This window comes from Lemur catta, chromosome 2 (assembly GCF_020740605.2).
Source record: "Lemur catta isolate mLemCat1 chromosome 2, mLemCat1.pri, whole genome shotgun sequence".
Lineage (NCBI taxonomy): Eukaryota > Metazoa > Chordata > Mammalia > Primates > Lemuridae > Lemur > Lemur catta.
The window spans coordinates 52855341-52883036 of NC_059129.1; the positions used below are offsets into that span (position 1 = coordinate 52855341).

Genomic DNA, 27696 nt, shown 5'->3' on the forward strand with positions numbered 1-27696 from the left:
CAGGAGGCTACAGTTGTAATAATGCAAATTGCTTGGAAAAGAAACACAACTCTTTAAAAATAATAATAAGCCCCCCCCAACCAAACCCACTAAGTGGCTTTTCAACGATCCTTGCCTACGACCCCCGGCCAGGATTGGAGCCTCTAGTTTTGCGCGTGTCAGGAGGCCCCGTCCCGTCCCGGTGTCCAGCGAGCCCGGAGAGCAGCGACAGACGCGGACCGGGAGGCCGGGCCCTAGGAGGCTGCGAGGCCGCGCTCCGCTGGGGCCGTGTCCTGGCAACCCCGGAACGCGCGTCCGCGGAGCAGCAGGCGGCCGCGTCCCTCTCGCCCTGGGCTCTCGGTTCCTCGGCAATGACGTTGCCAGTTGGTGCGTTGATCTCGGCCGCATGCTCCACGGAGGCCTCCGAGAGCAGACCCGGGACTCCCCCGGGGAAGGGGTTAGGGAGACCCAGAGGTGGAAAAGAAGGAGCGAGGTCCCAGGTGGGCGGGACAGAGACCCCCGCTTGGGCTTGGGGCGAGTACTGGCTGGAGTGCTGGGGGCATCCAAACCGGGAAAGCCAGGGGGAGGGAAGCGCGGCTTTAGAGGCCAGAGGCTCTAGACTTTCAATGGCTTTTGGAGTTTGTTTTGACTGATACCGTGCTTACAAGGGTCTTCTCTTTATCTCCGGGTTGCTTTTAATGTGTAAAATCGACACGTGCATAGACGAGATCATGTACACTGGAAACGGTCCACCGGGCTGCCATCTCCCCTCCATCGCGAGCGCGACCTGCGGTAGAGAGCTGGAAAATGTTCCAGAGAAAGGAGACTCTGGTAAGGCCAAGGCGGAGAGCAGATACAGTTGACTTCTAAGAAATCTGGGTGGATGAGTGTGGATTTGGTCTCCGGTATATCCAAGTATACTGGAGCCGGGGAACAACCATTGACGTTTACAAGACTAGTTTGAGGGCATAGAGAAAGAACTGCTCGTTTCTGTATTAACCCAACATCTGGATTAGGCAGAGAGTCTCGTAAATTACCTCACTGGGTCTCGTAGCAGCTTGAGAAGAGTGTTATAAACGAATAAAGGGGCCAGAGGTTTGACCTGCCCAGGGCTTTGGTTAGTAGGCGGAGAGTCTGGGATTTGACATGAGTCGGCTGTTCCCAGAGCCTGTGTCCTTTGTTTTTTCCTTCGCTCAGATATTAGTAGATGTGTAACACTGTTTGTTGGATGGGACAGTTCAGGTGGAAATTATGAACAGTGTAAGGAAAGGTTTAAGTTAAATAATGGTTGATAGCTCCATAACTGGTTAAGGCTGAGGAGGATGTTTGAGGTCACATTTGCCTTTAGGGAACAGTGTCATGAAGCAGAACGGCCACAGTGTCCCAGAAAACCTCTGGGTGAGTCCATACTCAAGGTGTCATTTACCTGTTATAGGTGAGTGGCCTGCATGCTGTAAAAAGGGAGCTATAGAATGTTCTGTCTTTGCCTCATCAGATCTTAGCTTGGTCCCAGCATGATCTCCTCATTCTCCTTCAGAGTGGGGAGAAGGGAGGGAGGTACAACTCACCCCGCTCAGCTATGAGCTGGCACTAATGGAGGAGGAGGATTTCGAGGAGGTAGAACTATTGATATTAATTGTCCACATGTGTCTGCACAGCAAGGACAAAAGAGTTCTGGGATTCTAATTTTAAGGTCCAGATCTTTCTGCAGTTTCCAGTTTGGTTTGGGGTAAAGGAGGAAACTGCTGTTTTAAGGGTGTGCTAGGGAGCTTCCACGTTTCTGAGTTAGGTTCCCTTTTCTGTTCTGCAGGTGTCTCGGGCGGGAGACTACATCTGGATTCAGTTTAACACAGAGTCCATGAGTTTAAAGAAGGAAGGGGCTCCATAAACTGGTTGAAGATTAACACGCACGTGTGTGTGTGTGTGTGTGTGTGTGTGTGTGTTCATTTTCCAGCAGAGACGGCCCATTGCTTTCATTACTTCTCATGGGGGAGAGGAGTGTAATCCAAAAAAAGGTTAAAAACCACTGTCCTGGAGCCTTAGGCTGCTTGTTGAGCACATAAGCAGGGGAGGGAAACTGAGTGTTTGGTTAAAAGGGTATCCACATAAAATTAATATGGCTTGATGTATTATTTTTGTCTGCCAGACAGAGCTATTGTGAAAATCAGCTGAGATGACGAGTGCTATGGTTATGTAAGGTGTTATTCCTGCCTAAAGAAATGGAAATAATTATCCTGAATTCCACAGATGGTATCAAAGAAACAGACTTTCTTCCAAACTCTCCTTTTCCCCCTGAATTGCTTTCTGGTCACCGGAAACTTTTCTTGGTCTTTTTGATTGCATCATCTTTTTTTATGTCATGGTGTTTTAGAGACTTATTAGAATTTCCTGGCTTATGGCTTACTTGACATTTATTTCATTTGAATAATAATTTGCATGATAAATGATGAAACTTCCCAGAAGGGTGTTCCTCCTTAGTGTGTTTGTTTCTCCCCACAACCTTGTGAGCCAGATGAGGGAGAGGGGCAGCCCTGGGAGCTGGGTGTGCAGAGGTAATTGACTTGCTCAGAGTAACAAGATGGTACCCCAGGCAAAGGCAGCATCAGTATCCAAATGGAAGGATTCAGACTTGCAGTTGCAACACTCTTCTCCCACCTGGGGAGAGGCAGGGAGGCATCTTGAGGCTATGTTTAAGTGTCTGCAGCTCATGTTTGAGTCACTTCTATAAAGATCCTGTAGTCAGCTTGATCTGGAGAGTGTGCTGTTGCCAGTTTAGCAAAGAGATTGCTCTTCCCGTCCTTGCCGGTAAGACAAGGCTTCTCCGTTACAGCAGCCACAGGCCACCTTCTGGAGTGTTGCCACCATTAAACTTGTTAAGCAAGCAAGGAAATATGCTAAAGTTTTAGGTGTCATTTCACTGCTTGCTGCTCAGTGTCATGCAATACATTTAAATTTTGCTCCTAGAAAACACAATAACAATAAACAAAAAAACTTGTGAAGGGCCCTCTCTGATATATCCATAGAGCCAATCAGTTCTTGCTTTGGTGAACTCTCAAGTCCTGTAATGGCAAATACACAATTAAAATGTTTATATATTATAAAAAGGCAGCCACTGTTAAGACTAAAGGGGGAAAATTATCATAAGTAAATGATATAATAAAGACCTCAGAACTCAGCATACAAGTATCAACCTAGAAGACATCTCTAGCCCTAGTTTCATTTTTTTCTTCACATCCCTATACATACATTTCATACCTTTTCCATAGATACATTTCTGGAAGTAGAACCATTGAGCCAAATAGTACGCACTGCTCATAGGCCTTGGAGGATGCTTATGGCCAAATTGCTCTTCAGTAAGATGGGGACAGTCCCACCAGCAATGTACAGGAATGCCATTCCTCCAAGCTCTGCCAAACCTGGGTATTTGCAAACTGATAGCAAATAATGGTATCTCATTTTAAATTCAGCTCTTTAATTATTAGGATGGGTGAACTTTTCCCCAAATTCCTGTTGGTATGTGTGTTTTGTTGTTGTTGTTGTTTTTAACCCTCTTTCACGGAAGGCAAGTTTGTTGTTGTTGAGTTACCCGATCATGTCTTTTGTCCATTATTTTCTCTTTGGGCATTTATTTTCATCTTATATACTTATAAAAGCTCATAATTTGTCATGACTACCAACTCTTTTTTCTATCATGTAAGTTACAAATTTTCCCCCAGTTTGTGGTTTGCTATGGAAATTTTTAATGTATATATATATATATATGGTCACATTTATGCCTCTTTTTCTTTATTTTGCCTGTATTTGATATCTTTCTTAGCAATAATTTCTTGACTCTAAAGTTATATGAACTTTCACTAATTTTTTCACTTTATTTTAATTTTTACACGTATCTCTATAATGCATCTTGATTATTCCATTTTGGGGTAAGATATTTAATTTTATTTTTATTCCAAATGATTAATTAGTTGTAATTAGTTGTAATTAATTAGTTGTAATATTTTTTGAATAATTCATCCTTTCTTCACTGAGATAAAATGCCACTATTATCATATAATATTTTATTCTATGTATGTTTTCTATTGTGTTCCATATTTTAAAATTATTATTATTATTTATTTAGAGATGAGGTCTTGCTATGTTGCCCAGGCTGGTCTCAAACTCCTGGTCTCAAGTGATCCTCCCATCTCAGCCTCCCAACATGCTGAGATTACAGGCATGAGCCATTGCACCCAACTATTTTGTTCTATTGATTTATCTGTTAGGGTTTGCATCAGTACCATCTTGATTATTGTACTATTAGACTACATTTCATAAATTATACTTTATAGCTATGTAACCCTGAATGAGTTATGTGACATTTGTGGGACTCGATTTCCTTACCTGTAAAGTTGTTTCTATTTTATTTGTAATGATGGATGGCCTCCTTTTCATTTCTTTTCTTTACTTTTTTTTTTTGAGACCTGTCATTCTGTTACTCAGGCTGGAACCCAGTGGTGTGATCATAGCTCATTGCAACCTTGAACTCCCGGACTCAAGGGATCCTCCTGAGTAGCTAAGACTACAGATGCATGCCTGTCTGGCTAATTTTTTAATTCTTTGTAGAGACAAGGTCTTGCTGTGTTGCCCAGACTGCTCTCAAACTCCTGGCCTCAAGCAGTCCTGCTGTTTTGGCCTCCCAGATTGCTGGGATTACAGGCGTGAGCCTGGCCTCTTTATTTCTTAAATTGAAAGGTTACCTCATTAGTTTTAGAATCTTTGTTTTTGAACACTGTAACCCACCAATTCTGAGTGGACACTTTGTACAGTATGCCTCTTTCAAGTTGGGCTGGGTGTTACCAGTGCTGTGGGCCCCGTAGCAGGTGTGAAGTATTTGTCATAGTCTTCCTGTGTGAGCACTGAAGCATGCAGAATGCGTGTCCATAGCTTAGAAGAAAATTCCAGAGGCAAGAGAGAAGCACTCATTTAAGAAATGGTGCATCACTCATGTTCTTGTTGCACTGATGTCAACATTAGGTGGGAAATGCAGATATCAATGATTGAGTTGAAAAGTAATTTGGTAGTCAGACTTTTGAATGTGAATACGGTTTTAGAATACCTTAACCAATTTATTTTGCTTATATTTTCCTTCATTATATATGCATATGAGTGATATGTGATTAAAATCTGTATCTAAGTAAGTCTAAAGGAACGCTTCAGTAAGTATAAACAAAATTATAAGTGATAAAGTATTGCATCATAGTTTAATTGGCAGCTTTTGTTCTTTGTGGTATATAAAATAATAATGTTATTATAATTGATGGTGTCATGTTCAGTGAAATACAGTATCTGCATTTAAGGCTCCAAGTTTCTAATTACTACTTTAGTTGAATGCCACAAGTTTTGATATATAGTACTTATGTTCATTGATCATTATGCACTTCATGATTTCCATTATGATTTCTTCTTTTATATGAATTATTTAGAAGTGTGGTTTGAGTTTCCAAGCTTATGGGTGTTTTTTGGCTGTCTTTTTATTATTGATTTCTAATTGTATTGCATTGTGGTCAGAGAGTGTGGTCTATGTTATACTTGTGTTGAAACTTCTTTTGTGGCTTAGTATATGAGTGGTTCCTCCTTTGGCTGCTGGGGACCTGTCCTCTCCTCCTCACAGCTCTGCTGGGCTGGACTCCATCCCAGCCATGTGCTGCTCTTGGCTTGGGGGCATATTCCCAGACAGCACTTCCCACACTTGGCTGACTCTAAGAACCACCTGAAGTGCTTCTTAAACACACTGGTTTCCAGCCTATACGTCTGGGTCAGAATCCTGGAAACTTCATGCTGAACAAGTGCCCCTGAGGTGATTCTCAAGACTGGACAAATACAGGAAATTCTGCACAGTTGGGAACCCAAGTGGAATGGGGTAAATGCAGTGCAGTGATGGAACTAGACTTGAGGAAGATCACTGCCAAGTGTGAGCCCAAGAACTACCGGGAGAGGGGACTTATGAAAAATACAGATTCCTAGGCCTCACTTAGAGAGATTCTAATCCAATAAGTCTGAGATGGAATTTGAGAATCTGTATTTCTAACAGGGCTCCAGGTAATTTTGATGCCTACAGTCCTTGTGCCATGCCCTGAGAAACCCCATAAAGGGAGGATTTCAAAGGGAGGAAGTAGCTCAGCTCAACTTTAAGCTTCGTAGAGTCACAGGTAAAGTCCTTTCAAGAGTGGAGAGTTTGGGCCAGGAGCGGTGGCCCATGCCTTTAATCCCAGCACTTTGGGAGGCTGAGCTGGGAGGATCTCTTGAGGCCAGGTGTTCAAGACCAGCTTGGGCAACATAGCGAGACCCTTTCTCTACAAACAACAGCAAAAATTAGCCAGGTGTGATAGTGCATACTTGTAATGCCAGCTACTTGGGAGGCTGAGGCAGGAGGATTACTTGAGCCCAGGAGTTCTAGGCTGCTGCAGTGAGCTATGACTGAACTACTACACTCTAGCCTGGGTGAAGAATGGAAGAATGAGACCCCGTCTCTCAAAAAAAAAAAAAAAAAAAGAAAAAGAAAGTGAAGAGTTTGGAAAAAAGATTGGGACTTGACAAGAGTGGAAAAGATATGATTCATTTGCCATATGAATTTGGGAGGAAACGAATACAAAACTGTCTAAGTGGCAGTCCTGCTGACAGATGGTGGGGATTTGCAGAGGGCACATGGCTTTCACTGTTCAGTCATATCCATCAGTTCTGTGACAACAGATTCAACCAACCATCGATGGAAAATATCTGAAAAGAAAACAACACTAAAAAATAACAATACAACAATAAAAATACAAATTAAAAACAATGTAACAACTATTTATATATCATTTACATTGTATCAGGTATTATCAGTAATCTAGAGATGATTTAAAGTACAGTACACAGGAGGATGTGTGTAGGCTATATGCAAATACTGCTCTGTTTTATATAAGGGAATTGAGCATCTGCAGATTTTGGTATTTAGGGGGTCTTGGAACCAATCCCCTGCAGATACTGAGGGCCAGCTGTGGGTCAAGATACTATGTAGGTGGAATAGTGGTCAGTCTAAAAATGTACTCAAAAGTCATAGAAGTCTGACTGTTATTTCTTATAATTTTCTTATAACCAGAGGTTACATTGTGTCTATTGAGTGTCAGTGCTCTATGAAGTTATGCATAAAGAAATTCAGTATCTATTCAACTGATGTATTTTTTTGTGTGGCCGGACAAGGCACACAACTCTACAAAATAATGAGAACAGATTGACTTTTGCAAAGTATTAACTGTATAACAGAGTGAAGAAAATGGGTACAATTCTTCATCTGACATTCACTGGATTTCAGGACTCCCTTATTTGTAATTGTGGGTGGTTGGGAGTTATAATAGGCGCTCAAACATTTATTGAGCACCTACTTTGTGCCAGTCACTGTTGTGAATGCTACTAAGATGAATAGAAGTGTGAGGAGAACACATGGAAGTTTCTGAAGGCAGTTTTTTGGGTTGTGATCACCAGCTATATTCATCAGTCTTTCTATGAACAAATCATCTGGAAAATTGTATTGAGATGCTCGGTACAATGTGAAATATAGCTTGATTCAAACCTTACGTCTTCCACTTAGTTCGGAGCAGGTGAACTGTGTCTATGGGTAAGCAGGCTAGCATAGTGGTTAGGATCTCAAGCTTTGGTGTCACAAGAACTGTGACTGAATATGAGCCTATGTTTATTTTCTGTGTGATCATAGGCATGTTGCTAACCTTCTGAGCTTCCGTTTCCTTGCCTGTAAAGTAGGGATGATAAGTAGTATCTATGTCTGTGGGTTGTTATAGAGATTAAAAGGGATAATGGGTGTAAAGTGTTGACATAATCCCCAGCACTCAGTAAATGCTCAACAAATGTTAGCTCCTTTTAGAAAAAATATGTTTATAATCTAAGAAGCAAGATAGAGAGAAAGGTATTTTCAATATTGTAATTAAATGGTAATGTCTATGCATTGCAGGTGCTAAACACAGAGATTTTCTGGAATCTAAAGGATGCTTTGCCAATACAACATCCTTCGGCAGAAGGATCAGTTTCTCATCTCCTGTTGAAACGGGTCCAGGTGTCAGTGAGCCTCTAGGCCTGCCCAGCCTGTCTGCTCACCTAGAGTAAGTAAGCTTCTGCTGAAGAGCTGTCACTGTGGGGGGAAATTCTGACCAAGAAGACAATAGTCTGAGAGGTAGCATGATATACTTGGCAAGAGCACGGATTATGGACTATATTGCCTGGGTTCAAATTCCAGCTCTGCTACTTAGTATCTGTGTGAACTTGAGCAGATTACTTCACCTCCCTGGGCCTCAGTGTTCTTATCTATCAAATGGTGATAATACTTTGTGTATATATCTGAATATAAAACTCCAGCCTATACATAGCCCCAAGCTTCAAATTGATATATTTAACTGCTTTCTAGATATCTCCATCTGGATGTCCCACACGCCCCTCAGACTCAGCATGCCTTGACTGAACTTATCATTACGACTCCCCACAAACTAGGTCCTCCTGTATCCCTTGTCTCAGTTGATGGTCTCGGTGTTAATGTAGTCCCAAGGGTGTAGACCCTGGGTCATACTCATCTCCTCCCATTCATCCAGTTGAGGATCAAGTTCTAAAATATCTTAGAAGTCCATCTCTTCCACTCTACCTGTATTAGCACAGTCCCCTTCTAGGGTCTGATCATCTCTTGCCTGGTCCCCTGTAATACCCTCTATATTAGTTATCCACTGCTGCAAATCCCCCAGAACTGAGTGGCTTAAAACAACAAACATTTATTAACTCACATTTTCTGTGAGTCAGGAATTTGGGTGTAACTTAGGCGGGTTCCTATCGCTACTGTGAGATTACAGTCAAGGTGTTGGCCAGGGCTGTGAGCTCATCTGAAGGTTCAATTGGAGGAGGATCCATTTCCAATCTCACTCACATGGTTGGTGGCAGGATTCAGGTCCTCATAGGCTGGGTGGGGCTGACAGCTCAGTTCCACACTGGCTGCTGCCCACAGGCTTCCTTCAGTTCCTTGCCTCCAGGTAGGGCATCTCACGATGGGGCACCTGGCTCTCCCCAGCAAGCAAGGAAGAGTGCACACAAGATAAAGCCGCAGTCTCTTTGTAATCTTAGAAGTGACATCCCATCACTTTTGCTTATTCTGTTTGTTAGCAGTGTGGCACATGTTTGTTAGAGTCACTAGGTCCTGTCCACGCACACTGGGAAGAGATTACAGAGGGAATAAATACCAAGAGGCAGGGATCATTGGCAGCCACGTCAGAGGCTGCCTACTATACTCTCCTAACTGGGCTCTCTGACTTATGTCTTATATTCTTTTTTAAAACTTTTATTTATTTATTTTAAAAATACGTGCTGCCCATAGGATTAAGTCTTATATTCTTAAAGTCCATTCCTCACACAGTTTCTAGAGTTTTCTAAAACAGAAATTGGACCCTATGTGAGCAAGTCATGTCCTTGCCTACCATTATTTAAGGCTACCTCATGAAAGCGTGATAAAGAAGAGTCCAAGCCCCCTCACACTACAAGTTCTCCAGATCTCTCTTCCTTCTCTTCTCCAGCCTTTGCTGCAGTACTCCCGCCACAACCCCATCAAATTCTTCATTTCCCTGCTGTTTCTTCTTTCTATGGAAGGAAGCTCATGCTGTCTTTTTTTGCCTGAAGTGGCTTCCCCTAATGCCCTTGCTTGTGTTCACATGTTGTAGGAGCTACTCAGCTCCCACTGACTTCCCTAGTGGCCTCGTCTCTGTTATGCCCTCTTTTCTGGGGAACTGTTTTTCTCACCTTCCCTATTCAGTGTTAATGAGTGTTCTGAATGGGAGCTGCCATCTTCTTACATGACTCCACTTTTTGAGTGTGATTGATTTCAGGGCGGGCACATAATCTAAGCTGAACCAATGAGAGCCTTCCCTGAGATCTTTCACCTTGAAGATAGGGGTTAAGATTGGTTGGAAGACTGTGAAAATTTGAATCTGAGATGGTCAGTGGCCTTATTGCTCTTGTGAAGAAGCTCATCTGCAATTGGTAAAAGCAAAGCCAAGATGTCAAGACAGGCAAGGACCAAGGGGAGAGCGACAGTTCTGGAGATGTTGAGCTCTGATTCCAGTTGTCCCCAGCTATATCCTTGTCATGGGAACCAATACATCCCTGTAATTGTTTAAACATGGTTTGAGTTGGATTTCTGTCACTTCCACCTTGATTAATACCGTGAAAAATTTATATCCATCTCCTGAGACTCAGCTCAGGCGAGCCTCCTCCATAAAGTCTTTTCAAACATACCCCCTCAAGCCTAATTGCATCAGGTGTCCTTTCTGGGCGTTCCCCGTATTTCCTAAAATGTTGCTATCACTACAGTTACCCACTCTTCCAGAGTCATCTGTGTATGTTTCCATCTTCTCTCCTCCTAGACCCTCGAGGGCAGGGACTGTGTTGAATCATCTTTGGGTCCTCAATGTCTAGAACAGTGCCTGCCACAAAATGTACTCGTATGAATGTTTGTTGAATAAATGAAGTAGGTGGATACTTCTAAAGTTCTTTTGGAAAATTTCCTTTATCCTTTCGATCTTTCTACATAGTTTGTTCAGCAAAGCCTTTTCCCCCTCATATTTAGGAGAGGGGGAACATATTTTATTCCAATGTCAAAATGATCATATATTCTGAATGCGGCGGGTGCTGAATTATTGAGCTAGGGTTCTTTTTGATTTTTAGGCCACATAGTCTAGAGTTAGGAGATCTGGGCTGCAGATCCCTCTCTGACCCTGTGTAGGTGTGTTTTGTAATAGAAAGTCAAGTTCCCTGAGATCCCATTTCCTTTTCAAATGGAAATGATGATTATTGGCCCTACCTACATAACAGAATTGTTAGGGAACAATCAAGACAAACAGTATGAAATTGCTTTGAAACTATTCAAATATAAGAGTGATGCAACATTATGAAAAGAAGATCCTATGGCTTGATAACAAATAACTATACCCGAAAACATTGCCCAAGGCCCTCTATCAAATGCAAAGCCATTGAAACCAGAAGTGATTGCTTTTTCTGCTGACACCCACAGCAGTTTGTTGTAGCCTTTTTAACTGCTAGGAAATGCAGCACGAAACACATTATAACCGTTTCAGTCTCGGTTTGTTTTTGAGTCTTGCTTTCTATTCCCTATATTCTTACTGACTTTTTATTTGCATTTAATGATTTTATTAAACATGTATCTATTTTTGGCAACAGATTTATTGAAAATTAATTCACATATGATATAGTTCACCCATTTAAAGTGTGCAACTCCATGACTTTTAGTGTATTCACAGAGTTGTGCAACTATCATCACGATCAATTTTAGGACATTTTCATCACCACAGGAAGAAATCCATAGCCTTTAGCAATCACTCCCCATCTCCCTTGCTCCCTTAGCCTGAGACAACCATTAATCTACTTTTTGTCTCTATAGATGTGCCTGTTATGGACATTTCATATTCATGGACTTATCAATACGCAGTCTTTGGTGTCTGGCTTCTTTCGCCTGCCATAGTGCTTTCAAGGTTTATCCATGTTGTAACAAATATCAGTATATCATTCCTTTTTAATAATTGTGGTAAAATATATATAGCATAATATTTGCCATGTTATCCATTTTTAAGTGTACAATTCTGTGGCATTAATTGCACTCATAATATTGTGCAACCATCACCACTATCTATTTTCAGAACATTTTCATCACTCCAAACAGAAATTCTCTACCCATTAAGCAATAACTCAACATTCTCCCCTCTCCCCAGCCCCTGGTAACCTCTAATCTACTTTCTGTCTCTATGAATTTACCTATTCTAGATACTTCGTTTAAGTGGAAGCATACAATATTTGTTCTTTTGTATCTGTCTTATTTTGCTGAGCATAATGTTTTCAAGGGTCATCCATGCTGTAGCATGTCTTTGAACTTCATTCCCTTTTATGCTGAATGATATTATATTATATGTGTACACCATATTTTGCTTATCCATTTGTCTGTTGATGGACACTTGGGTTGTTTTCACTTTTTGGTTATTATGAATAATGCTGCAATGAACATTCGCTTACAAATATCTCTTTGAACCTCTGTTTTCAATTCTTTTGGGTATATACCTCAGAGTAGAATTGCTGGGTCTATATGGTAATTGTATGTTCAACTTTTTGAACCACCAAGTTGTTTTTAAACATGTATTTTTAAAAATGTATTTCAATCCCCTCAAATTGTGGAAAAATAAATGATATGCTCAGGGACTTTCATAGGGGAGTAGTCCCAGTTCTCATGAGAGAGAGCAATTCTAACATAAGATATGTAAGATTAGTTTCTAACTACCGGTTTAAGCATGTGGGAAAATCTAATTCTTCTTTTCTTTCCAGCACTGCTGCAGATTTGGATCAGAAATCCTCCTCCTCACATTCTGATCTCTCCTCTGAAACCTCATTGCCTGAAGTCCAAAAGGATAAATATCCCAAGGAATTCAGCCTGCTTAGGTTGCAGACAAGTAAGTCATAGATTCTCCTCCACCTGCCTCTGTGCCCAGGGCCATTTCAGAAGTCTGCCACACTGTGGCCACAGTCACTGAAGACCCCCAAGTGCCAGGCATTTGACATGCTTTATCTCTACTTCTCCCAGCAACTCTGCAGGGGAGCTCTTGTTATGTTTGTCAAAAATGAAATGCCTTTATATAAAACCTGTTAAAATACTGCAGCAAAATATTAAAATAATATAGAAGTATATAGAATATAAAACCCATTCCTCAATATTCTCCAACAATATCCCTATTCTGCTCTATAGCTGTGAAGAGTTGATATATATTTTTCCAGAGTTTTGAAATGTTATGTATGTGTATCTATATACACATGTATATATATACCAATATAAAATAGATGGGTCTTCGTATACAGACTGTTTTCAATCAGCAGTAAATAGATCATGGACTTCTTCTGTGTCAATACATATAGATCTATCTGGCTAATACAGACCTACCCATTTTACAGAGAAGGAAACTGAGGCTTGGAGAGATTCAGTCACCCATACAACCACATAGCCAGGAAGCAGAGCAATAATGTGATTAGAACCCAAACTTGCCTGCCTCCAAAGCTTGTGTTCTTTCTTGGCTACCCCAGAGCCCAAATGCTTCTCAAGCAATCCTAGAGCTGCCAGGGGATCTTTTATTGTTTAAAATCACCATTAACAATCTTAGAGGACAAGTATCAAATGATGAAACAGAGGAACTAAGAGGTCCAGTAACTAGCCTGAGGTCTGACAGCAGCTTTTCTCATCTGATGTTACCATGTGTGTACATTTCCCGGTGTCACTGTAGCACATGTACGTGCTATTGTTGCAGCTGACACTGTGTTCCATCTACTTGAGATGCCATTGGTGGCTAGCCATTCCCTGGTTGATGGGCATTCTATTTTTTCTACACAGTTATCAGAGTGAAGGTTGGATCATAGATGTTTGCAAGACTGTCTCTGAGCTTCCCAACCCATACATAACTTCCAAACATAAAATGGGCTTTATTTTTGAAGGAGAGATTAAAGAGGCGGAAAAATGCAGCCTCTTAGGTGCCTTTCCCCCGACTTCTCTTCCTTTTGTGCCTAGACCCACAGAGGTTGACACTGTCCCGATGTAGAACCAAGAAATTATACAGGTTGATTAAACATGGTACAGCCAAATAGCGCCTGGGGAGTTTTTACAGCTTTTTGTCATCCAATTGCATTATGAGTCTGGGAGTGGCACTAATGGAAGAATTTCTCATGCCTTGCAGAAGATGGGCAGCGTCCGGAGTGGACGTTTTACCCGAGGTTTAGCAGCAGTATCCACACCTACCATATTGGAAAGCAGTGCTTCTTTAATGGGATCTTCCTCGGCAACAGGAGGTCTCTGTCAGAGAGTACGGTGGACAAGAGCTTGGGGAGAAAGAAATACGGTAATGTTTTCCTCCTGGGCCTTGACTGTGCAATGTCTGAAAAACCCTTGAGTCGTGATTCTGCAGGTCCCGTGTGCTGTAGCTGGGGGCAGCCGTGCGAAGTCACCATGTCACCTAGAGCAGCCAGGAAGATAGGCAAGTGAAGGGGACAGTTGCCATGCTACAAGTTTTGGCAAAGAACTCACAACATATGTTGATCCACATTTTCATTTTTCTCTGAATTTCATAAAATGCTAATGTGACATTTAAGTCATCAGATAAGTTTTCTCAGATACTTATTAATAGAAACCCTTATTGAAGTCTGAGGAAAATAATTTCTGTTTCAATTAGATGCTGCCTGGCATATGCATTTAAATTGTATTTTATATTCTCCACAAGGAAAACATCCCACAAACCTTATCCTGAAGTGCGTGTTGTTATTTTATAGCTTATTTAATTAAAGGCTATTGAGATGAATATATGTCTATCTGTCTTTCCCTTTGGTTTGTAGGTTGGTGAGTTCTCTGCCCGAACCTACCCAGAATAGATTTATTGAAAGGCCCTAAAAAGTTGCTGAGTACTGATGGACCATTTATGGCATGCTCTTCTGTGGAAATATCTGTGTAGGAGGCAATTGCTTCAGCGATGAATAGGATTGCTGTGGCAGGACTACAAAGAGGAACAAGTAGAACGTTCCATTTTTGAGTTTTAAACTCATAGCAGAGACAAATAGTTTTGAGAATAGAAGTTGTTATTTATTTGGATGGAGAATACATGAAAAGCCATTCTAGAGGAGCTGGGAGAGTGGTCACTGCTATGGGGGTCTTTGAGGAGTCCTGTGCCCTGCATTCCTGAGCTGCTAGTACGTATCACAAGTAAATGGCATTAACATAACCCTCACCCATTACTCTCCTCCTAACTCAAAAGTAAATCTTTTGCTGAATTTTGTGTTTATTATACCTTTCTATTCCAATCTTCCCTCCTCCTCCTTCCCTCCCTCCCTCCTTCCCTTCCTTCCTTCCTCCCTTCCTCTCTTCCTTCCTTCCTTCCTTCATCCCTCTCTCTCTCTCCCTTCTTTCCTTCTTTCCTCCCTCCCTCCCTTCCTTCCTTTGTGGTTTTATAAATACCGAGTAAATGCAAAGGTATATTTATGAAATATTTGTTGAATATACAGAATAAAATACCACAAATACTTGTGTGCTTCTTACCCCATTTAAGAAATAGAATACCATCTTTACATTTGAAGCCTCCGATATGCCTTTCCCTGAATACTACATCTTTCTTCCTCCCACTCCAGAGGTAACCCCTATTTTACATTTTTTAAAGTGAAAAACTTTTTATTAGGTAAATTTTCAAACATGTGCCAAAGTAGAGGGAATAGCATAATGACACCCAAGGGACTCATCCACTTAGCTTCAATAATTATCAACATGTGGCTAGTCTTGTATCGTCTTTACCCCTCCCCCAGGGATTATTTTAAAGCAAATTCCAGGCACCATATAATTTCATCTGTAAATATGTCATGTACCTCCAATAGATAAGGATTATTTTTATTAACATAACTACAATTCCATATCACAATATCATATCTTAAAAATTAACAATAACTTCTTAATATCATCAAACATTCAGTGTTCAAGTATCCAATTGCCTCATAAATGCCATAATTTAAGAGTATTAATTTGTTTAAATCAGGATCCAATTAAGCCCACACATTCCCAGCCTGAGCAACAGCGAGACCCCCGTCTCTACTAAAAAAAAAGGAAAGAAATTAACCGCACAACTAAAAATATATAGAAAAAATTAGCCGAGCATGGTGGCACATGCCTGTAGTCCCAGCTACTGGGTATGCTGAGGCAGAAAGATCCCTTGAGCCCAGGAGTTTGAAGTTGCTGTGAGCTAGGCTGACGCTACGGCACTCTAGCCAGGGCAACAGAGTGAGACTCCGTCTCAAAAAAAAAAAAAAAAAAAAAAGCCCAGACATTGAAATTTGTTGGTATGTCTCTTAAGTCTTTTAACATATAGGTCCCTGCCTCCTTTTCTCTTACAATTAATTTGGGGAAAAAAAACTAGGTCATTTGTCCTGTAGTGTTTACCACAATCAGGATTTTGCTGATTACATCCCTTGGTACCATTTAACAGGTTCCTCTTTCCTACATCTTTTCTGTAAACTGGTGGCTGGATCTACAGGCTTGATTCATTTTAGTATGATTACTTCTTAGGTGATGTTGTACAATGACTTCTTTAAACATCACATGCAATGGTCTTTTTCCATCTGCTCTGCCTGGATCTCACTGCAGCACTTGGTACTGTTAAGCTTGACACAGGACACGTCTTTTTTTGTGACATTCTCTCCTCCCTTATCATTTCTTGGATGAGATGAAGAGGCAGGATCAGGGACTGCCAGGAGTTGTCATTTTGAACTGGGATGCAACACATTTATTATAGAAAAAAATCAATCAAAATATGTTTAAATAATGATTGACTCTCATCCATCAGCCACAATCACCAGGCCATTGGTGGAGTTCCCTAAAGGCCTAATTGCTGCCAGAGAAAAAAAGAACATGCTGTCTATGGTTATAGGCTGTAGGGACATAGGCCTAAAATATAATTTTTCCATTGTGTAGCTCTTCCTACAGTATAGCATATTGCATTAGTCAGAATAGGACACATTCTGCTGCAGTAACAAAGAATCCCTGAAATCTCAGCAGCTTAACCATTACAGTTTGCTTCTTTCTCTTGTAAAGTCCACTGTGGATCCAGCAGCTCTCCAGAGCAGCTCCCCTCCAAGGATCCTTTCTTCCTTTACCTTGTGACTTTTCCATCTCATCCTGTGGCTTCTAAGGTTGCCATAGCAGGGGAAAGAGAAAGTGCTGGAAGGTCACACATTGGCTCCTTAAATGCCTCTTCTTGAAAGTGGCACATATCCTATCTCCTCTCAGCCCATTGGTCAGAACATGGCTCTACCTAAGTGCGTTGGGGCACAGAAATGTGAGGCAGAATAAGTTATTTGGTGAACAGTTTGCTCCTCTGTATGGTTATTTGTCTTTTTTTTTTTTTTTGAGACATGGTCTCACTCTGTACCTAGGATGGAGTGCAGTGGCACAATCATTGCTCATGGCAGCCTGCAACTCCTGGGCTCAGGTGATCCTCCTGAGTAGCAACTAGGACTACAGCATGCACCACCATTTTTTTTTCAAAAAAAATCTTTATAGAGATGTAGTGTCATTGTGTTGCCCAGGCTGGTCTTTGACACCTGGGCTCAAGCCATCCTCCTACCTCAGCCTCCCAAAGTGCTGGGATTACAGGTGTGAGCCACTGCACCTGGTCTGGTTATTTGTCATTTAATGTGTATGTCCCATTTTCTACCTCCTGAACATCTTTACATCCAGGAGATTGGATGGTCTTTCTAAAGGCATAAACAAGCATTAGAACTGATCATGAAGCAGTATGAGTCTATCAGCTATTGATACATAGTGGCCAGCCCTTTGAACTGATACTGTTTTTTTTGTGGAATGCTCAGAAATTATACCAAGGTCCAACATTATGACTAATAGCTTCGACAAACATATTATCTCAGAAGTGTTGTTTGGGACATCTTCCCTGAAAGTAAGTGACATGCCACTGGTTATTTTTCTACTTCCTTGTTATTTTTGTGATATCTTTTACAATAGTATATATCTTTTTTGTTTGTTTATTTGTTTGTTTTGAGACAGAGTCTTGCTCTGTCACCCCAGGTAGAATGCAGTGGCGTCACTGTAGCTCACAGCAACCTCAAACTCCTGGGCTTAAGTGATCCTCCTGCCTCAGCCTCCCAAGTAGCTGGGACTACAGGCATGTACCATGACACCTAGGTAATTTTTCCATGTTTAGTAGAGACAGGGTCTCGCTCTTGCTCAGGTTGGTCTCAAACTCCTGAGCTCAAGCTAGCCTCCTACCTTGGCTTCCCAGAGTGCTAAGATTACAGGCATGAGTCTATAATATAGTAATAGTAATATGTACTATTACTATTATAGGCCCAGCTATGATAGTATATTTCTAAGTGTTGTCCTTAGACCACCTGCATCATAATCAACTAGAGAGTTTATAAAAAAAAATGCTTGTTCTGGGAACCACTCCAGATCTTCTGAAACAGAATTTCTTGGGTTGCTGCATTTTTAACAAGCTTCCTAGGTAATTTTCAGGTGTACTAAAATTATAGAACCACTGTTCTATAGTGTATGGCATTTACTGCCTTATAGTATTATCTCCTTATTTACATATCTTGTCTTCTTGTCTCCCCAAGTAGGTAAGATTCCCTAGGGAGAGGTTCATACCTTAGCTATATAGCAATTGTATTTTTCAGATCAAAAAATAATTGGGATGAGGGGGTGTTAGTCCCACCCTGATTTCAAATAATAATAACAACTGCTACCATTTATTTTTTAAAAAAATTCTTTCTCTGCAGATATTACGGTAACTTATGCTACCATTTCCTGAATGCCAGTTATTTGCTCAGATCATTCTCATTTAGTACTCATGATAACTTGTATTTCTGTGGTATCAGTTATAATGCTTCCTTTTTCATTTCTGATTGAGCATATTTGGGTCCTTTGTCTTCTATTCCTGGCTAATCTAGCTAGAAGTCTATCAATTTTGTTTATCTTTTCAAAGAACCAACTTTTTGTTTCATTGATCTTTTGTATTTTTTTTGTTTCCATTTCCTTTAGTTCCTCCCTGAGCTTTGTTATTTCTTTTCTTTTGCTAGCTTTGGTTTTGGTTTGTTCTTCCTTCTCTAGTTCCATGAGGCATGACATTAGGTTGTTAATTTGTGATCTTTCTGTCTTTTTTGTAAGCATTTAAGGCTATGAATTTCCCTCTTAAAACTGCTTTTGCTATATTCTATAGATTTTTGGATTCTTGTGTCATGATTGTTCAGAATCTTTTAATATCCATCTTAATTTCATCATTGACCCAAGGATTGCTGGTTGTTTAATTTTCATGACTTTGTGTAGATTTGAAAGTTCCTCTTGGAGTTGATTTATAGTTTTATTCCACTGGGATATGAGAAGATACATGGAATGATTTTGATTTTTCTGAATTTTCTGAGACTTGTTTTGTGGGCTAACTTACGATCTATCTTGAAAAATGTCTCATATGCTGATAAGAAGAATGTATATTCTTCAGTTTTGGGGTAGAATTGTTCTGTAGGTGTCTGTTAGGTCCATTTGTTCTGGAGTCCTTTTTAAGTCCAGTGTTTCTTTGTTGATCTTCTGCCTCTATGATCTGTTCAGTTCCATCAGTTGAGTGATGAAGAGCAATTATGGTGTTGCTTTTTTATTTCTTTGATTAGATGTAGTAGTATTTTATTTTTGAATCTGGGAGCTCCTGTGTTAGGTTCATATATATTTAGGATTGTTATATCTTCTTGCTGGATTGCTCCCTTTATTATCATATAATGACTATCTTTCTCTTTTTTAACCATTGTTAATTTAAAGTCTATTTTCTCTGATATGAAAATAACTACTCCTGCTTGCTTTTTGGAATATTTTTTTCCATCCCTTTACCTTGACTCTATGAGTATCCTTGCAAGTTAGATGCATTTCTTGGAGACAGCAGATACTTGGGGTGTGTTTTCTCATCCATTCAGCCAGTCTATCTTTTTAAAGGAGCATTGAGACTGTTTATGTTCAATATTAGTATTGAAATGTGGGATATTGTTTTGTTCATCATATTGAATGGTACCTACTTTGTTTTCTCCACTGTTTTATTGCCTTATAAGGGTTGTGAGCTTTAAGTTTTGGATGATTTCATATTGGTGGGTATTGATTGTTCTTTTCCATGTATAGAGCACTTTAAAGCATTTCCTATAGGGAAGGTCTAGTGGTGACAAATTCCCTTAGTGTTTAATAATCTGGGAAAGACTTTATTTTTCCTTGATTTATGAAACTTAGCTTTTCAGGATACAATATTCTTGGCTGGCAGTTATTCTGTTTAAGAAGACTAAAAACAGGACCTCAATCCCATCTAGCTTGAAAGGTGTCTGCTGAGAGGTCTGCTATTAGTCTGATGGGTTTTTCTTTGTAAGTAACTTGTTGCTTTCATCTTGCAGCTTTTAGGATTTTCTCTTTCACTTTGACTTTGGTCAGGCTGATGATTGTATGTCCTGGTGACGTCCTATTTGCTATGAATCTTCCAGGTGTTTGATGATGATCTTGTATCTCAATATCTAAACCTCTAGCGATATCAGGGAAATTTTCCTGTATTATTCTCTCAAATAGGTTTTCCATGCTTATTGTCTTTTCTTCTTCTCCCTCAGGGATACCTATAATTTTTGTATCAGTTTGCTATACATAATCCCATATTTTTCTCAGTGATTATTCATTCTTCTTTGTTCTTTTTTTTTTCTGTATTATTTACTAACTAGCATACTTCAAAATCCTTGTCTTCAAGCTCTGAAATTCTTTCTTCTGCTTGGTCTAGTCTGTTGTCAAAGCTTTCTGATGTATTCTGGAATACCCTAAATGACTCTTTCATTTCTTTATCTCTTTTCTAAGTTAGCTATCTCTTTAGTGAATTTTTCATTCATGTCCTGAATTATTTTTTTTATTTCTTTGAGGTGGTTTCCTACCATCTCCCTAATTGCATTTATCTTACTTGCCATCCATAATCTGAATTCCGTATCTGTCATTTCAACAATTTCCTTTTGGTTGGAGTTCATTACTGGAGAGCTATTGTGATCCTTTGGGGGTGTTGAGACAGCCTGTTTTTTCATGTCGCTAGAGTTTTTATGCTGGTGCCTTCTTATCTGGAGCCACTTCTCTCAGCTCAAAACAGATAGCAGATATGGTATGCCTGCTCTCTGCTGAGACCTCTGTTGCTAGGTGAAGGTAGGGATGGGTCCCTGTATGGCATGCTTGGGTCCTACTCTGGAAGCTTGACCAGGCAGGAGAGGAGTGGCTACACTGTGAGCCTTTAATGCTGATGCACTGCTGGGTCTCCCCTGTGGTTGTCACCTGGCAGCTGTGGCAAGCCTGGCCTCTGGTGCCAGCTGTGCACACGAGGTGGAACTGGCTGGCAGGACGGGGCATGTGGGATGGAGGAGGTTCACTGGTCATGGCATGCATGTGTGAGGCCTGGGCAGCCAAGGTGCTATGGGCTAGGTTAGGTCCTCATAGGGTGCTATGCAGGGCATAGCAGCTGCTCAGGGAGTAGCAGCCCGCAGACCTACCGGGAATGAGGTGGAGTGGCTCATAGCTCACTACAGGGGGTGGTGTGGACCCTTCACAAAGAGGGGCAGGGCACCTCCTTGGGAAGGAGCAGGTCCAGGGTCACTCATGGTGCATGGGCTGGGGTAGGCAGGGTGCTCAGGTGGTGCCTGTGCAGGATGGTGCAGTATGTGGTGTGTAAACTGCCCAGATCCAAAAGCCATGGCTGTGCTGGCTTTCATCCTGCTTGGGGCCTTTCAAGCAGTGGCAGAGGAAGCCTTGGTCCAACTGTCCTGGCAGTGGGCAGTGAGCACTGAGGGCCATGGGCGCGAGCTCTACCTGGTCCTGCAGGAAGTGCAGTTGAGCAGGATTACCCAGGCCACAGCAGGAGGTGCCAGGCCCTTGGTCTCCAGCTCCTCTCACCCCTGGGGGCATTGACAGTGGCAGGGGTGCATGCTATCTGCCCATGGGGCGCTCTTGAGCACTGCGATTTCCCGCTCTCTCCCCGCTTGGAAGGGGCAAGGGGGAGGATGCAGTCACAGATCTGGCCCCTGGGCAAAAGTAAGTTCTGGGGTTGGGATGTTACAATGGCACCAGCCACAACGCCCAGGCCCTGCAAGTCAGCCTCCCCTTCTCCCTGGAGCTGCAGCTGCATGGCCTGCAGTCACCTCTCTGTCTCAGCCCCAGGCCTGCTGCCGTGGAGGGGCCCTCCCACTGCTCTGGTTGCAATATCCTCAGGGGAATCGTGGAGTCCGGGATTTTTTTTTTCTCTTTCCCTTTCCCATGTGTGGGCACCTTCGCTAATTACCACTGGTCTTGCTGACCAGCTCCTACTTCACTCCCGCCTCCTCTCTGTGAATTCCCAGTGCTCTCACTCTCATGATCCATCAGAGTTGGGTGTCTCTTCACCATTTTCAGGACTCTCCGTGAGAGCTGCGTTGTGCAGGCTGTGTCTAGTCTGCCACCTTGGCCTCCAATCTCATTAGTACACATGGTAACTCTGCAAAGTAGCCATTGGAAATAAAGGTTTATAAATGAGGTTACTGAGGCTTAGGGAGGTTACATAAATACATCAAGGGCACAGAACTAGAAATTGCAGAATTGAATTTGAACTCAAGTGTACTGACTCCAAAGTCCAAACCCTTCTCCTCACCTCTTGCTGTCACCTAACTCTTACTTATAAGTTCCCTGGTTTGGGATTCAAAAGATATGGTCACTCAACTGTCCCTGCTTTGAATCCTCAGCACCACATGCCAGCAGGCACTCAAATGTGTGAGTGTAGTTGATGCTATTTCAGTACATGTAACAGTTAATGAAAAGTTTAATACAAACTCTTAGCTGATGAAAAGACTTTGGAAAGAGAAAGGTAAAGAATTAAATACTCTCATAACTCAAAACTCCCATCCATGGTGCAGATGGCTTTTCCCAGTTAGCTAGAGGAATTTGGGTAGGTAGGATACAGCTTATCAGAAATCTTCCTTAGGTTTTTTGAGGAAGACTTGGTGGCAGGTGCAGCCTTCTAACCTTAGTTAGAAGGTTCTCACTTCCACATGAGAATCTACAGGCGACTTATTGACTTGCACAGTCCCTCTGAGATTGTTAAGCAGATTATTTGTATCAGTATTGAGCCAGGAGTTGAGGTTGAAGTCGCCATTGCAGATGCTTAAGTCAACTGTTTTAATAAATTGATTACCAGTTGTTAAAAAAAAAATCTTCTCCAGGTTTTCCTTTAGCTTGCATCTTGTGGGTACAGTTGAGTTAAATAATATAAGAGAGAGAGGGAGAGAGAGAGGGAGGAAGGGAGGGAGGAGAGGCCTGTTCACTGGGAGTGTGACAAAGAAGGAGTCTGTGCTTCCAGCCAGGTACCTCTGCTTCTGAGCCCTCAGTCCAGGCTTGTTCTCTTAGGAGATGTATCTGGTATCAGGTGTGCAGGTTAAATAACTATCCAGTACCAGGCTGACTCCTCTCCTGCTCCCGTGATTAGTTTCTTGTTCCCAGGGCTTTAGAAGGGGCTGAGCTTGGTGTCAGAGCCTCAGCTGAGTAAGCAGAGTGTGCGTAGCAGCGGTGGAATTTCTTGTCACCAAGAAGCCACCTGCCGTGCTTCACAGCCCCAGTCCTTGAAGCAGAAGGGGGAACAGTGTACTCACTAGCTGATTTCCTCCTGGGACCCAGCCAGAGAGGCAGAGCCCCAAGTGTGCTTGCTTCTTGAGCTTTCTAGGACTCAGGGACTCAAGTGCACTAATGCTCAGGAATGAAAAGATCCTTGGATTGTTGCAAAGATACCTCTGGTTTACTACACATTTTAAACCAAAACACTCCATCTGAACCTGATAATTCTTTCCCAGGGCCAGGTAATCATAACAACACCTTTTGGAAAATGTCCCAAACGTAGACTCATACTTTTATGTTCATCACCGAAAGGCAAGATAATCACAACGGAATTTTAAAAAATCTCTATGGGACTCATAATAAAACACTAAAATGTCCTATTTCCATCGTCATGTTGATACAACAAATCTGTGGATCATCTTCAGCCCACTGTATGATTTTGTTTTAAACATTTTCCACAGATATTGATCCCAGGAATGGAATCCCAAAGTTAACTCCAGGGGATAATCCATACATGCACCCAGAGCAGAGTAAAGGCTTCTACAAAGCAGGAGCAACCCTCCCACCAGTGAATTTTTCAGTGTAAGTGTATGTTAATCCTAGAGTTACTTAGTTACTTTAAAGGAATTATGTCTCTTTCTATAACATATAAATTATATTTTAAAAGGAGTAGACCACAAGAAGACATGATTGGATGAAAATTCTTAAAAAGCTCATCTTTAATTAGTATATGCACATATGCATGTGTATAATTGAAATTATATGCAGAATCTTGACTGCAAAAGAGTGGTTGTTAATTTTGTTCCTATTTCTATTTCCACAAGTTTGAATTTTCATACCAAATCAGATAGTTGATTAGTGACTACTATATGGCTTGATCTAAACTTGGAGCTACAGTTAGACTAAAGTGCTTGAGAAGAATAGGAGGGTCATTAAATTAAAGGAAAAATAGTTGGTGTATTACATTTAAAATATGATTCAAAAAATTAACCATGTGGGATATAGTGATGTTAATTAAAAATGATAAAAAGTAATAAAAATTATGGTCCTTATGGGTTTGAAGCCCATACTTGAAAATTAAAACAAGAAAATAAGATATTCTATTGAACACAACGATGTATTGATCTCTGTTCTAGATGCCATCCCAATTTTATTCTTGCCTTTTCTGTTTTTCAGAGTGCCTTATGAAAAGAAATTCGATACATTTATTCCACTTGAGCCTCTTCCACAAATTCCCAAGTGAGTTCTCTTAGTGTGTTTTATATTATCCCATCTTCATGAAATATCAATTATTTATTATTTCCTCCTGTGGAGGAGCCCATAGACAACCAACACATGGGACCCTTTTGAATCCCTGCAGGAAGGCGGGACAGTATGTAAGGTGGGTATTTGGAGTCAAGCGTCTGTGAAGTCGGCAGTTGGGATGGTCACATATCAACAGATGTGAATGACGAACTACCAGATGCCATGTATTATGCTAGGTATGCACTATAGGAGAGTTTACACAGAGCAAAAAGACAGGGTCATGGCTTTCCAGAACATAAGTTTGTTGAAAAACAAAGACACATACTTAAATGATTGAAACCAGGGAGAATGGTTAGCTTCAAGAGTCAGAGAGAAAGCCAACAGAGCGCTCCTGTATTTGAGGGAGGTATCATTCCTCTAATTTCATACTATTTCTCGGCTCCATTCTGAACCTTACTTATTTACCCTAAGTGGGTTTCTGACCTACAAAGATACATTTTTATTTTCTTTTACTTTCTAATACAAAACAGTCTCATATAAGTATGGATAGAGTGGGAAAGTGTCCCCAAGTCTGATCCACCCTGGAGCTCAGTGAGAATAAAAGCCTTTTATTCCAAACTTGAAACCTTATGACACACAATTGGGGCTTCTCATATCTGTACTATACATTTTTTATAAACACTACTGTAGAATATTCAAAATAATAGCAATTGCCTAAACTCCATCACCCTACCCAACTATTTTAGTTTTTGTACATTGCCTTTCATATGCAAATATTTTTTGTTTTTTTGAGACAGAGTCTCACTCTGTTGCCCAGGCTAGAGTGCCGTGGCGTCAGCCTAGCTCACAGCAACCTCAAACTCCTGGGCTCAAGCAATCCTACTGCCTCAGCCTCCCAAGTAGCTGGGACTACAGACATGCGCCACCATGCCCGGCTAATTTTTCTCTCTATATATATTTTTAGCTGTCCATATAATTTCTTTCTATTTTTAGTAGAGACAGGATCTCACTCTTGCTCAGGCTGGTCTCAAACTCCTGAGCTCAAACAATCCTCCTGCTGGGCCTCCCAGAGTGCTAGGATTACAGGCGTGAGCCACTGCGCCCAGCTGCAAATATGTTTTTACATGTATAAGTCATAGAATACCAATAAGTCTGGTTTTCCTTAAAAAAAAAAAAAAGGTAAAATTTTTTTAAAGAAGTACAAAACATTGTATATCAGCATATCCTTTTGTGCTGTGGCCAATAAGAGAATTGGGAGACTTGGGTGCTTTCCTTAGGGGACAGTAACCCTAATGAAAAAGTCCACTAACCAGTTAGTCATGGCAGGAGAGACAAAGGCTCCGGTTTCAGTTTCTGGTGCTAGATTTACCATTTATTGTTTCCTAGATTCACTATTTTCTTCTGCAATGTCTAATTTGCTGTTAATCCCATCTAGTGACTATTGTATTTTTAATCATTAGAAATTCAATTTGAATTTTTTTGTTTTGAGACAAGAGTCTCACTCTGTTGCCTGAGCTAGAGTGCAGTGGTGTCATCATAGCTCACTGTAACCTCCAACTCCTGGGCTCAAGCGATCCTTCTGTCTCAGTCACCTGAGTAGCTGAGACCACAGGTGGGTGCCACCATGCCTGGCTAATTTTTTTCTAAATTTGGTAGAGATGGGGTCTCACTCTTGCTCAGGCAAGTCTTGAACTCCTGACCTCAAGTGATCCTCCTGCCTCAGCCTCCTGAGAGTGCCAGGATTACAGGTGTGAGCCACTGCACTCACCCTGATTCTTTTTTTACCTTTTATTTCTTTCCTTGCTATTTTCATGTTTTCCTTAAATACTTGAATATAGTCATAATATTAATATTAATAATTATATTAACATTTTTGTTTTCTAACTCTATGATCTTTGTCATTTCTGGGTGTTTCCACTGACTGATTTTTCTCCTGGTCTGGATCACATTTTTCTGCTTCTTGGCATGTCTAATAATTTTTGTTTGGATACTGGAAATTATAATTTTATGTTGTTGAGTGTCTGGATTTTGTTCTATTCTTTTGAAGAGTGCCAGGCTTTGTTCTAGCAGGCAGTTAAGTCACTTGCAATTTGGTTTGATCCTTTTGAGCCTTGTTTTCAAGCTTTGTTAGGTCATGTCTAAAGCAGCCTTTACTTTAGGGGTAGTTTAACCCCACTACTAAGTGAGGTATGGCCCTTTTAGGGTCTTTACTATGTCTTGATTGATCAATGAAGAGGCTTCACTTTAGTTGGTTGGAACTCAGATGATTTTTAGACCTTTGTGAGTCCTTGGAACCATTCAGTTCATGGTTTCCCGGTCACTCTGTTGTCCAATCTTGTGGAGTTCCATCCTACACATTTATGCCTTAATATTTAGCTAAGACTCAAAGGGAGTCCTATGCAAATCTCTGAAGCTCATTTTTTGTATAGTTCCTTCTGCAGAACTCTGTCTTCCAGCTTCCAGACATCTAAGACTTTCTGAACTCTGATCTTGGCTCCTCAAACTCAGAGAGAACACTGTGCTGTGCTTGGGATTACCCATCCCTATTATGTGCTCTCAAATGTGCCTCCAGGCAAAATCTGGGTGATCATAGGGCTCTCCTGCTTTGTTTTCCTTTTCTCCAGGATCACAGTCCTGTGCTGTCTGTTGTCTCATATGTGAAAGCAGATGCTTCATACATTTTGTCCAGTTTTATAGCTGTTTAAATCAGGAGAGTAAATATGATCCCTGCTACTTCGTTATGGCTGGAAACAAGACTCCTTGTTCCTTTGAATAAAAATTGTAGGTTTTTTTCTTTCCCAAGTTATTTTGTGAATCAGTTTTGTACAATTGTGTTACTCTCATTAAATTTATTCATGTCTTTAAATATTGTACTAATTGTGGGGGAAAAGGTGGGAGGGGATGGGTATATTCACACCCAATGGGTGCAGTGCACACTCTCTGGGGGATGGACACACTTGAAGCTCTGACTTAGGCAGGGCAAAGGCAATATATGTAACCTAAACATTTGTACCCCTGATATGCTGAAATAAAAAAATAAAAAAAAATGGTACCACTGGTGCTTGGAAATTTAAAAATGTTAACTTTGCAAATGCAACAATCCAACTTTAAGGTAAGGACATCTATAATCTTAGCACTTTGAGAGGCTGAGGTAGGAGGATTGCTTGAGTTCAGGAATTTGAGACCAGCCTGGGCAACATAGCAAGACCCAGTTTCCAAGAAAAGTAGAAAAATCAGCCAGGCAT

The 27696-nt window shown here is 41.1% G+C and overlaps 1 protein-coding gene across 3 annotated transcripts in view; it reads left to right on the top strand.

The window, feature by feature from the left end:
* Positions 1-300: 300 nt before the first annotated feature.
* The window catches only part of SPATS1 (spermatogenesis associated serine rich 1), a 30828-nt gene continuing 3432 nt past the window's right edge, over positions 301-27696 (top strand). For 2 of the 3 annotated variants that reach the window (XM_045542078.1, XM_045542077.1), the window contains exons 1-7: positions 351-479; positions 703-810; positions 7967-8114; positions 12376-12500; positions 13770-13931; positions 23668-23788; positions 24383-24445. In XM_045542078.1, coding sequence (XP_045398034.1) covers positions 386-479; positions 703-810; positions 7967-8114; positions 12376-12500; positions 13770-13931; positions 23668-23788; positions 24383-24445 — 821 coding nt within the window. In that variant the 5' untranslated portion in view covers positions 351-385. Of the gene's footprint in view, positions 480-702; positions 811-7966; positions 8115-12375; positions 12501-13769; positions 13932-23667; positions 23789-24382; positions 24446-27696 lie in introns of all 3 variants that reach the window. The other variant, XM_045542079.1, reaches the window with a different exon arrangement.